At 42.0% G+C, this 12,160-nt stretch overlaps 1 protein-coding gene across 1 annotated transcript; it reads right to left on the bottom strand.

The window, feature by feature from the left end:
• Positions 1 to 96: 96 nt before the first annotated feature.
• On the bottom strand, positions 97 to 11,869 carry LOC135412031 (glutathione S-transferase). The gene is made up of 8 exons (XM_064650369.1): positions 11,734 to 11,869; positions 11,283 to 11,363; positions 8,728 to 8,834; positions 7,244 to 7,295; positions 5,352 to 5,484; positions 4,112 to 4,253; positions 1,164 to 1,295; positions 97 to 428 (listed from the first exon to the last, which is right to left on the bottom strand). Exons 3-8 carry the CDS (start codon positions 8,812 to 8,814, stop codon positions 306 to 308), a joined length of 669 nt encoding a protein of 222 aa, XP_064506439.1. The 5' UTR covers positions 8,815 to 8,834; positions 11,283 to 11,363; positions 11,734 to 11,869; the 3' UTR covers positions 97 to 305.
• Between the last annotated feature and the right edge of the window lie 291 nt (positions 11,870 to 12,160).

The following is a 12,160-nucleotide window of genomic DNA, read 5'->3' as shown; positions in this document are numbered from 1 at the left end:
GGAAGATGGGGGGTAGGGTAGCTTTCTACAGTACTGTGGAAGCTACAGTTGAAACATTTTATCCTACCAAGCATGTACCATAATTGAACACACACAAAGTATCAGTATATTTTATTTCATGTAACTGCTCAATGAAATACCATTTTCTGCACTCAACAGGTCCAAATTAGTCTTTTACTCTAATTTAAAAGTGTATTCTTTTTCAACACTGACTACGTGATGCAAGCTACAGAGCACAAGTATGCAATTTACACTTACGAGGCACAGCTCTGGTAACATACTATAGTTGTGCTATCTTCAGCAGATTAGATATTGAATATTTTCCTCACAACAGCAACAAACTTCTCATCTGTTGGTGGCTTCCTCTGGCTGCCAGGCTGCAAGAATTTTTTGATTGTTGGAATGTTGCTGATTCTTCCTTTAAAAGCCTGTAAGAAGCAGCAGTAAAGCCAATGAGTGTAATGAAATTATAACTCCATCCTTTATAGCTTAATAATCAGGTGACTTAGATTTTTCTTTGTCAGATACACTACTAAACAGAGAAAGGTAATAGCCTTTTCTGATCTGTGATGCTGATGCTATAAAGTTTACCTTCGTTTCCCAGATAGGGATGGGAGAAATTAAAGAGTTAAGATTCATCTAGTAAAAAGTGGAAGAAAAAAATAAAAAGCAAAAAAACCCCAGCAGATATACTGGGGGGGGGAAGAGGCAAGGACAGGAATATTTCAGTGCAAAGTACCACAGAAGTCATGACATAAGAAACTTAACTGCTCTTTTTATATGATTTCTTCAAAATACAATTTTGCTAGCAAAAAGAAAAGGACAGGAACTGTACACACACCAGGCTGCAGACTTCCCTTCCTGATGCTCGCTGCTGTGTTTGAAGACATGAAAGTAGCAGTTAAAGGACCAAACTGGTAGCATCAGTAAGTGAATTCCTGCCAGCTGAGAACAGCTGGGAAAAGTAAAGCTGGAGAAAGGTAAGGCCCCAGCAGCTCTAGGGGCAAGGCAGTGCAAGTGAGTTCAGGTTTTTGTAGTCAACAGAAATAGACCAGAGAACCATCAGTACAATGGCTCAAAAGATGTAAATATCAAATAACTTTTAAGACTGGTCAGTGATATTTCTATGTTACGTTCCATATTGAGATCAGATGATTACTAACCTGTAGCAGAGGAAATGCAGACAGTATATCAGGCTTACATTCTTCTGACATTAAAATGGCTTCCAGCAGATGGATGTCTGCCCAGCTTAATTTGTTGCCAACAAGATAATCCTGTCCATGATCTTTTAAGGCCTATAAAATATGAACAAATAAAGAAAAATTCAAAAAGTCATATAGGATGTAACAATTTTATCTAGATATTTCATTACAGGCAGATATCTACAAAAACACACAGCAGGGAAAAGCCATCCAAGAACCTATGAAATTAGAAAGTGATAGATATTCTTTATATAAAAAATTAAATCAGAACTGATGTTTCAGCAGCATGTGTGGCCCTATCTCTCATTCTAACCTACTGCACCAAGTAGCTGTATATCAAGTCCAGTACCCCAACTAAGACTTAATCATGGAAAAGAAACAGGACTGAAGTAATTGAAAGAAGTAGTCAGGACAGTTTATGTGTAAGTACACCTAGAATTTTTTAAGAAAATGGTCAAATGGATTTTCAGCAGATGTTTCAGCAAAATTTGAGATTACTGATTATAGTTTGAAATACATTCAGAATGAAGGAACACAGCCTTTCCACCCTTCATCCTGTAAGAAGGATTCTTTTGTGGCAAACTGCTGATGGAAGAATCACAGCCTGCCAAAGCTACAAACAACTGTAGTAGACAAGTTTTGGTGAATGTTGCAGAACAGTTTCAGAGCAGTTACCAGCTCTGCAGCCTACCTTTTTCCTAAAGACCAAGGGAGGGATGTGTCTGTGCCTAAGCTACGCTAATGCTACACTTAAACAAGTAACAAATGTGCAGTAAAACTAACACCTCAGTCTGACTTTGGAAGCCAAGTCCTTCTCCTGTCCCATCTGCCAATTTTACAACAGAGGCAGTAATTCCTGGCAGAGGCAAAGCTGATACCTTCATGTAGTCTACACTGTTCCAACAAAGTCCACCACAGCTTTTTTATCAAAACTGTATGGAAACTTCCAAACAGAGCATCAGAACCATATTGCCTGCATGGCTTTATATTGCTTTTTGCTGCTCTATCTGGGTGCTGAGTGCTTAAAGTGAGCACTTACAGCTAGGGATGTTTTCTGTCAGACTGCAAACCCTGGTAAGCTGAATCAATGGACATTTAAATAACTGGTACAGAAAGAAAATTACTAACCATTCTAACTAGGCTAAAATCACAGAAGAGTTTTAGCTGTGTCTTTACCATAAGAGAACATGGATTATTTTAAAGACTCCCCTCCAGGGAGCATACACACTAAAACATATCACAGCAGTAGTTTATGCAACCTAGACACAAGTTTAGAGAATGTTGGTGTGTACATTTCCTTTTTTATTTTTTAATAACTTGAATACTTATCAGACTTCAAATCTTTGAAAGAATAATGTGTGCAATCAATCTCTCACAGCACAGCCCTCCCTTGGTATGGCAGTGGATATACATGAACTCTGATTACAGAAGTGCTGGATTATGTCATTTACATCATTATTTTACAGGGCACCCTCTGTGGGCTTTACCTGTGCAATTTAAGGCTCTGATAAAGAGGGACATGAAATTGCATGAAGTCCTGTATTTTTCTGAATGGACTTCAGCTGCCTGGTAACCAAGAATTCAAGCTGGAAACCCAACTCAGCTCGGAAACAACACAGCTTTGTACCCTTGGCACAGACTTCCAAGGAGACCACTGTGCTCTGAGAAAGTGCTGTGAGAAAGTCTGTACAGTACAGCCATACAACCAACGCACAAAAGGTAAAGCTACAAACAGAAGTAGAGTCATGAGATGAGGATCAAACAGAAAAATGGTAACACACAAAAAATTAAAATATCCTTACAGGAGAAATAAAACAACAGAACAAACATCAAGCTGGTATAAAATGGCAATGTTCCAGGTAGAAGCAAAGAACAACCCATCCCCTCCTGACCAACTCTTCCCTAGCCAAGACTCTTCATGTGCTCTATGGGGGCGGCAAGCATACCAATGCCTTCCCTCACAGCTCATTAGAGACTAACTCGTTAGCACATGCTAGCCAGTAAATAATTGCTTTATGCTTTTTAAGCTAGATACATCCTGTTTTCAGAGCCTTTTTGTGCCCACTTAAGGATGCCCAAAGAGCAATTCAGAGAAAGACAGTCATAGTCTCTCAGTACAATACATTTAGGCAATGGATTTAGGAAAGGTCATAGAATTAGATCCTTAACTGTAAAGGACAACTATATTTAACTTTGAATAACAAGAATAAAAAGGAGACTGAGAGGAGACATCACTCTACAACTCCCTGAAAGGAGGTTGTAGTGAGGTGGGGTCGGCCTATTTTTCCAGGTAACAAGTAACAGGACAAGAGAAAATGGAGTCAAGTTGTGCCATGGGAGGTTTATATTAGATCTTAGGTAATTTCTTTTTAATGCAAAGGGTTGTAAATCCCTGGAACAGACTGCTAGGGAAGTGGTGGACTCACCATCCCTGGAAGTGATCAAGAAACATGTGAATATGGCACTTGAGGACATGGTTTAATGGTAAACGTGGTGGTGGTGCTGGGTTGATGGCTGGACTTGATGATCTTAAAGGTCTTTTCCAACTTTAAGGATTCTATGATAACCTAATACACTTTCAGGCAATAAGTTCTGAAGGCTGGCACAAGTATTTAAATGGCGCATTTATGCAAAATGCTAAGAAGCCATCATCCACTATGCTAGCTTTAAAAAGAAGGATCTGTTCTTTGAGGAGTCTTAAAGAAGACAGCAAAGAGACTCAGTGCTGAAACCAGAAAAAAATTATTTTGTGGCTCTCTTTTCACATTGCTGAATACTGGCTCCATCATACATTTCCAGAGTTGTACTGTCACTTGCCTTCTGAAAAGTATATGTGTGAGGAGAGGGAAGTGGGCTGGAAGGGGGAACCACTTTACATCTTTGTAAACTACTGGTGATTTATCACTTACCTTTTCATAAACAGGAAAGTACCTGGTTGTAGCTCGTTCAATGATTAAGGCAAGATTCTTTTCTTTTGTATCAGCTGGTTGAAAAGGGAGATACATGATCATTCCCATCAGGTCTGTAGTTCCTTCCACATACATATCAATCCTGAAACAAATATTTTTGTTTCATATTTATAATTCAAACATTCCATTTTGGTTATTTTCCTGAAATATAATGCTGAAGTGATCATTGAGTAAAATTAGTGAATGTAACATAAGACACTGGTTTATTTTCTTGTTCTTCCACTTTGAAAAAAGCCCTTTCAGTTTTTTTCAAAACACACATTTTATAAGCAGGCTCACAGTGTCTGCAATAAGCAATGTATAAATAAAAAGGCTGCAACTAATGTATTTAAAGTGGAGTTCATGCTTTTCCATTGACAATGTATTAGGTTATGCTGTGGGAGAAAACACCACATATGCGAACCACGCTAGGAAAGAAAAATAATTTTGAGGTCTAATCGTGAAAGGATGCTGGCTACCAACTGCCAGTCTGTAATAATCCCCACAATCTCTGGAGTTGCAAAATAAAAGCCTCTATAGTAAGTGACAGTCTGTTAGGTTAAGGACTTAACTAAACTTTTACTTTTAAACCTACATTGGTAGGTTTATTTCATTATTTAAGAAAAAGCAAATAAGGATTTTTTTCTTTTGTATTAACCCTTTAAGTATGAGAATGGAAAGTAGCCATTCTTACAAAAGGTTACAGAGTAAGGCTTACATGGTAAAGTAATATGGGGAAATATTGGTTTAACTTTTGGTAGCATTATATCTATAGCCACATATCTTTTTTTAAACCAGCTGTGAAAGATTCTTTACATGTTGAAGAAAGTAAATTAGAACACTTAACAACACTTCATTTTTTACAGGCAGCTGTAATTTTTTCCTTCTGTTTTCCCATTTAAAGACAAAAAAAGGCATACTTAGCCTTTATTATTGTATTACTCTCCTCCAGGAACTTAATGCAGTTCTCGTCTGTGAAATCAAATGAGTCTGAAGGTAGCCCTAATTTTCTCAGAATGCTGACAGTTAATAATTTATCAATCACAAAGTCCAATCACCCAATCCATGGGTCTGAGGAGCCAAAGCCCTGGCAGATGTATATGCATGTGACATGCAGATATTTCACAGCAACATTTTTTTTTGGTAAATATTAAAAATCGTGGAAGAGTGTTAGTGAGCACAGTATGCATTGCTACCCTACCAGGCTCTCTCCTTCAAGTCTTTTCCATAAAGGTTGTACTTTGCTGCTATGTAGCTGAGGATGGCTCTGGTCTGCACCATCCTCATCCCATCGATCTCCACCATGGGCACTTGCTGAAACAGCAGAACTCCATCTAGGGAAGAAAAAGAACCACTCAGACTGCTGAAGCACTACACTGAAACTAAGGAAGAGACCTGGTAACAGACCAAGACATTCTTAAATCTGAGGGATGAATGCATCCATAAGGAAGCAGGTCTTCTTTACAGGTCACATCATATTGAAGCAGTATTTATACTCGGTATTATATGCCTGTAAAGAATTCTTTATTGTCTTAATAGTATCTGAAAAATTTTACAGTTACTTATTTCCCTCTCAGCTTCTGCTATTTGGAGGCATCATAGAAGCCAGATTTATTTTTGTAGCGCCATGACTACAAATTGCATGTGATGGGACTGTTCCTCAAAGACATCTCTGTCTCAAAGTAGCCTTGCATAACCTGAAACACCACACTCTCACCACCACAAGAGCTAGTAAATATACCACTGTTTTTCCTGCAAATACTTGTGCTTCCAGCATGGGAGCTAATTCAGTCTTACCTCTACCTCCTGTAACAAATACTAACACTGCCATCCTGGTTGGACTCAATGATTCTTGTGGATCTCTTCCAACTCCAGAGGTGCTATGATTCTGCAATTAGGGATACTAATGCTCGTCCTTCCTCCTTAGCAACTGTGATGCAAAAATTCTTTCACTGCAAAAATTTAATCTCTGCTAAAATTTAGGAGTGCTTTAAGGACTAGTGTTAGTCTCTAGAAGCTTACCCTCTGGATTTACACTCAGTTTTTTTCTGGGGGGGATCAGTGTTGGGCCCAGTTCTGTTTAATATCTTTACTGATGATTTAGATGAGGGGACTGAGTCCACCATTAGCAAATTTGCAGATGACACTAAGTTGCGGGGGGAGTATTGATCAGCTGGAAGGCAGGAGGGCTCTGCAGAGGGACCTGGACAGCCTGGAGAGTTGGGCTGATTCCAACAGGATGAGGTTCAACAAGGCCAAGTGTTGGGTCCTCCACTTTGGCCACAACAACCCCATGCAGCACTACAGGCTGGGGACAGAGTGCCTGGAGAACAGCCAGGCAGAAAGGGACCTGGAAGTTTGGATTGACAGGAAGCTGAACATGAGCCAGCAGTGTGCCCAGGTGGCCAAGAAGGCCAATGGCATCCTGGCCTGTATCAGGAAGAGTGTGGCCAACAGGTCCAGGGAAGTGATTCCTCCCCTGTATTCAGTGCTGGTGAGACCACACCTGGAGTACTGTGTCCAGTTCTGGGCCCCTCAGTTCAAGAAGGATACTGAGGTGCTGGAGCAGGTCCAGAGGAGAGCAACGAGGCTGGTGAAGGGACTTGAGCACAAGTCCTATGAGGAGAGGCTGAGGCAGCTGGGGTTGTTTAGCCTGGAGAAGAGGAGGCTCAGGGGAGACCTCATCACTCTCTACAACTCCCTGAAAGGAGGTTGTAGCCAGGTGGGGGTTGGTCTCTTCTCCCAGGCAACTATCAGTAAGACAAGAGGGCATGGTCTCAAGCTGTGCCAGGGGAGGTTTAGGTTAGATATTAGGAAGAAATTCTTTACAGAGAGAGTAATCAGGCATTGGAAGGGGTTGCCCAGGGAGGTGATGGATTCACCATCCCTTGAGGTTTTTAAGATGAGACTGGATGTGGCACTTAGTGCCATGGTCTAGTAACCACAGCAGTGTTGGATCAAGGGTTGGACTTGATGATCTCAGGGGTCTTTTCCAACCTGGCTGATTCTATGAAGGTTTTACAGAAATATCACCTGTTGTCCTTTTATTATGTAGGTGTGAATTTATGTTTAGGGTACAGTTTACAGACTCACCATTGCGTAATTTTTCTAGGTCTTCTTTTGTTTCTATGAATTGTTCCTCAAACTGAAAAGCATCAATAGAAAACAACACTGTGTCACTCCAAAGGCAATAGAGAAGTGGAAGGAAGTCTGGACATCAGACTCCACCTCTCCACATTATTCTCTATACTTCTCTCATTGTGTTGACCCTGTTGAGGAATACATTCAGTGCAGGTAGATGGGTGAGCAGCTGCAGTATGAGCTGCAGGGTGAGCTCTGGGTGGTGGAAGTGGAGGCAAGAGACCATGGACTGCCAACCTTTTGTGTAAGAAAAGGCTCAGGGACCTATGGCACCAGCCAGCTGAGACACAGCAGGAGCAGGTGACCCCAGGCTTTTGAACTCTTAGACTGTGAGAGTATAAAAGCCATGGGTTTCCTTTGTTTGGGGTCCCTCTTTGAAGGCATCAGCTCAAGCTGTTATTCTGTTGTTGCACCATGATTATATTATTTTAAGGACTGCTGGAGTGGCTCCTGGATGGTCAGACAGGAAAGTTTCCTCAACAGATCATCTACTCCTATTCTTCATCTCTGCTCCAGCAAATAATGAAGGACTATAGTGTCCCCAACACCACAGTACTGTACACTGCATTATGCTCCAAATAAAGCTTCCCCAACATAAACCAGTCTACTTGCCTGCATGAACTGTTAACAGCTACCAAATCATTCACTTAAAAGCAGCCAATGCCACATGAAATATTGAGAATTTTTTTGTAAGTTATGCATGCCTCTGTTACACAGCATTTATCTCCCTCTTTCCCTCGCTGGCTTTTTTTTGTAAGTGAGGACATTTCAATGAGGACAAGATCTTTGTCTTCTCAGCACTCATGCTGTGCAGTTTCTCTGTCAGCAACACTGACAAGTGAGTTAAAAAAGCTTTTTATTTCTAATGGAATATAAATAGTTTTAAAGAACCATACTCAAACAAAAACTTAATGTAGAAATTAAGACACCTTAGGATGGTCTTTACCTGATGTTAATCTAGATAAATCCCCTACTGCTGTCTTTAGAGCAGATCTGCTGATTTATTCTACTCAGATCCTGACACAAAGAATGAAAAGCACTTTGTTTGGAGAAAATGTTCTGAAGTTTTCATGTGGCATGCATGGTCTTTCAGTGGAGAAGAATCATGAGACACAGGGAATTTATGAGCATTGAGAAAAAGTCAGAGATACACGGTTTTGTCTGTAGCAACAATTTCAGATCTCATCTTAAAGTATGTTTCAAAAATGACACCTATTAATTCTCTTTGTATGTTAAAATCCTTTTACTGCACAACTATTGCTCAAGGCATACATGAAGTACAACATGAGAGTGTATCACTGAATCTAAGCATTCTGCATCACAATATGCAATGTTGTGCATATCCCTAAGCACAGATGCAATTAGGAAACATTTCCAGAGAATACCTATTTTAATCACAGATTAATCTGATCACTTTATAAAAAAAAGGTACAAACCTCAACCCCAGCTGCTGCTAACAGCCATCGGATTGACTCCATCTTCCCCCTTCCCTTGGTGTAGTGCAGCTTGGGTTTCCCTGCCATGATTTCAGAGTTCTTGTTTCCTAATAAATTCAAGATGAAGATTTTACAGGAAAAATGTTTTAAATTAGCATTTAAAATGTTCCACTCCAGGTTACTTAAAACAGGCGAATGAATGTGAAAGCAGAAGAACAACCAAGGCCTAGATACTTGGGCTTGATGCAACTATGTTTTCTGTGGATTAATGGACTAAAAGAAAAAGTACACACTACCAGAATATGCAGCAATTCAAAATCACATCATGACAGACTATAACAAGCATCTACTAAACCATATACATATCTTCAAAAATAATAATGTAGTTTTTAGAGTTCATTAGAGTTTTACAACGAAAGCAGAACTGTAGGATATTCCTGAATAAACACATTTTTAACCTTGCAGTGATGCAATATCTTTAGTAGGTGTTGGGTTTTGTGACAGCACCCATGTCATATCAAACTTGAAAATGTATGTCAAATTAATTGCTTCCAAAGAACACCAACGCAGCAACATCAGGTTTCACCTCTCTCACAGGACAATTCAGAGCCCCATGTTTCTTTACAAATATGAGCTTTTAAAAGTAATGTATTTCACCAGGCCTGCTCACTTCTCTATTTAGCTAGTTCTATTACAGTTAAACTGTAACAGGGATTTATATCCCATTTGCCCTGAAAACTAAACTTGAAAATCAAAACCAAACAAATGGGACTGGGACCTCTGCTGGGCAGATAAGGCCTGGGCAATGCCCCCAGCAGCAGGGGGCTGAAGTCAGCCCACCAGATGATGGCAATGGGATAAAACACTTTGTCCTTTCAAATTTCCCCAACATGTGCAGTCACATGCCACAGTATGACATCAGCAGCTGATGTGAGCTTGCCCGGTGCTGGAAACAATGCTATCACTGTATTCTTATCACTAATGGGTCCCAGATGAATGAGGCAGATTTTGTAAGAAGAGAGAGTCACAGACTAACAGAATGCTTCATTGTTAAGCCAAGGTTTTATCTATTTACAGGCAGGCTTATTTATTTTTGCATAGACTTCACAATACATAACTGAGCCACAAAGTGGAAATTTTGGCCATGATCCCGAAGGCATCAATAAAGAGGCACAAACAAACAGCACAACAGAGAGAGAGGAGACCACATCATCGGCCTCTCCACTGAAGTCCTTTGTGTTGAGTGGTATCTTCAGGCTCTATAGCAAACAGGGACCGGACTCACAGGAGAAATGTGGCGCCCCTGTCCAAACCACAGGTCTTCAAAACCAATGCTCAGTTCCCACCTAGCCCTGGCAATGTCTATATCCCCAGACACCTGTCTCTTGTAACAAAGTTCTCCTAATACAAAAATATACAATTGATAATAAGGATTTGATTATGGCTTGACTGGATTTGGCATCTAGTACTGCTGGATGTCTAGCTAGATTCCTGACATCTGAACAGCAATAAGGTATTCAGAGAAGTGACTTGCCACAGCTCCCTTACCAGCCCTACCCACAGAAGACCACGACTTATGCTCCATTTCTAGTTCCTGTACGTGTGTGAATTATGCTATAGCAAGTAACAGAGCTCTCAGTCTTCCATATTTCAAAAATACTTAAGAACTGCACTTGGACCTTCACAGACTGGACAAGCATTCTAATCTCCAGCATGTGGGATCAAGCCTGGGAAACACACTATAAGGACAGGCTAGCATTAGCAGAAAGAGCAAATTTCCCTGACCTCTCCCCAAAGCAGATGTGCAGCTGATAAAATTCAGCCCAGCCAGAGCCCTGCTTGCCACTTTCAGCCCAGTGCTCTGCTCAACACAGCTGGGAAAGCTGAAGAGCAAAACCAGTGTCAGTGAAAAAAATTTCAGGTATCAACATCACCCATATTTCTTCATCACAGTTTCTTTTGGGGATTGGCCAAGGGTTGAGTCTTTTTGTTCGAATAAGAAAAACCTTTTATCTTCTTGGAAATGCACTGCCTAAGGTCTGAATTTGGGGTTTAGGCTGAACACATACATAGGATTGCAAGGTATTTTAGTGACCTAGTTATGGCTCTGTAGTGAATATTCCTTTGTGAAATAGTAAGTCATGAAAGAGTATCAAAATTGGTAAATTACGTTTCTTGAATAGCAATAATGGACCTGAAAATTAATCACGAATTTTCCTGATGTTTAGAATTAGACCTTCCTTGGACCTCAGCCAGGCAGGTACTGCTACTGCTGTGATCGCAGTATTAAAAAAAAAATCATGCTATTTTGTCCATATCAATTCAGGCACTGGCCTTCCAGTGAGAAACAAGTAAGTGAATTTAACAGTAAGCTCATAATCTGCTGCAAAATCTTAAATTTTCTCCCTAATTGGATATGGACCCCAAAGTAGTTCTCTCAGCAATGTTCCTCAAACTCAGCCGGCACAGGGCTGTTCCAGCAGAACGACCTTACACACAATGCTGCACCGAGCCCGGCTCGGCCTCCGGACCATCTTAAAACTGTAACTGCTCACCGGCGTGTGGTTTCCACTGGGATTCAGGCCAAGCCTGGATTCAAAATGCGTTCCTTCCACCGCCGCAGCCAGGAGGAGTGTCTGGACGAGATGAAAGGCAAATTACCCCCAGATATTGCAAAACCTGGACTCCAGTGAGCAGGTCCTCTTTAGGATACCTGCTGAACCTACTCAGGCGCGAACACGAACACCCTCTATGCACACCCATCCGCCCGTCGGAGCTCCGTGCTGCAGGAGAGACGCTGGGGAATAACCCCTGCACAACCCCCCTGGAGCAGCACGGCCGGACACTCAAGCACGTTTCTCAAGTGCCCACCCGTCCGTCGCGCACCTTCCCTTTGACCTCCCGGCAGGGCCCCTAATCCCGGCAACATTCACAACATTCACAACATTCACACCGGCCCCCGCCGGCCCCGCAGCCCCGCCGGGCCCCCGCCCGCCGCCTCAGTACCGTGCGCTCGGCCCGCTCCGCCGCCACACCGCCCTCCCCGCCCGGCCAGCGCCGCGACACTGCCCGCCCAGCCCCCGGGAGGCGGGCGATCCTCCCCTCGGCCTCTCCTCCCCTTGGCCCCCTCCGCGCCCGAGCTGTGCCCACTGCCCGCCCCGCAATTTGCGGACGTGGCGGCCGCAGCTGATGCGCTTTCCCGCTGTCAAACTCCATCCCTAAGCCCTACGACCAGGGCTGACGGAAAAGCCATCTCGGCCTTGTCCCTGGAGTCTGGTGGAGCGGCTGTTTCTGTTGCAAAATGTGGCATACGTAAAAATTTTCCTAAGAAAGGATGTTCTCTGATGTTTGATCTTTGTCCACTTTCAAGCCTAACCAAGAGGAAAGGAGATTTAATGCGTGAAACAGATGGCAGCTAAGAAGCCAGCTCTAA

Source organism: Pseudopipra pipra, chromosome 3, assembly GCF_036250125.1.
Source record: "Pseudopipra pipra isolate bDixPip1 chromosome 3, bDixPip1.hap1, whole genome shotgun sequence".
Classification (NCBI taxonomy): domain Eukaryota; kingdom Metazoa; phylum Chordata; class Aves; order Passeriformes; family Pipridae; genus Pseudopipra; species Pseudopipra pipra.
This window is presented reverse-complemented; position numbering and strand designations above follow the sequence as displayed.

What these genes read in the sequence shown, in the direction of transcription:
- LOC135412031 (XM_064650369.1), bottom strand. Translation starts at nt 8,814, where the DNA reads ATGGCAGGGAAACCCAAGCTGCACTACACCAAGGGAAGGGGGAAGATG. An exon ending in TAGCAGCAGCTGGGGTTGAG is followed by an intron (nt 7,296 to 8,727) that starts GTTTGTACCTTT and finishes GATGCTTTTCAG; the next exon opens with TTTGAGGAACAATTCATAGA. An exon ending in GACTTGAAGGAGAGAGCCTG is followed by an intron (nt 4,254 to 5,351) that starts GTAGGGTAGCAA and finishes TATTTGTTTCAG; the next exon opens with GATTGATATGTATGTGGAAG.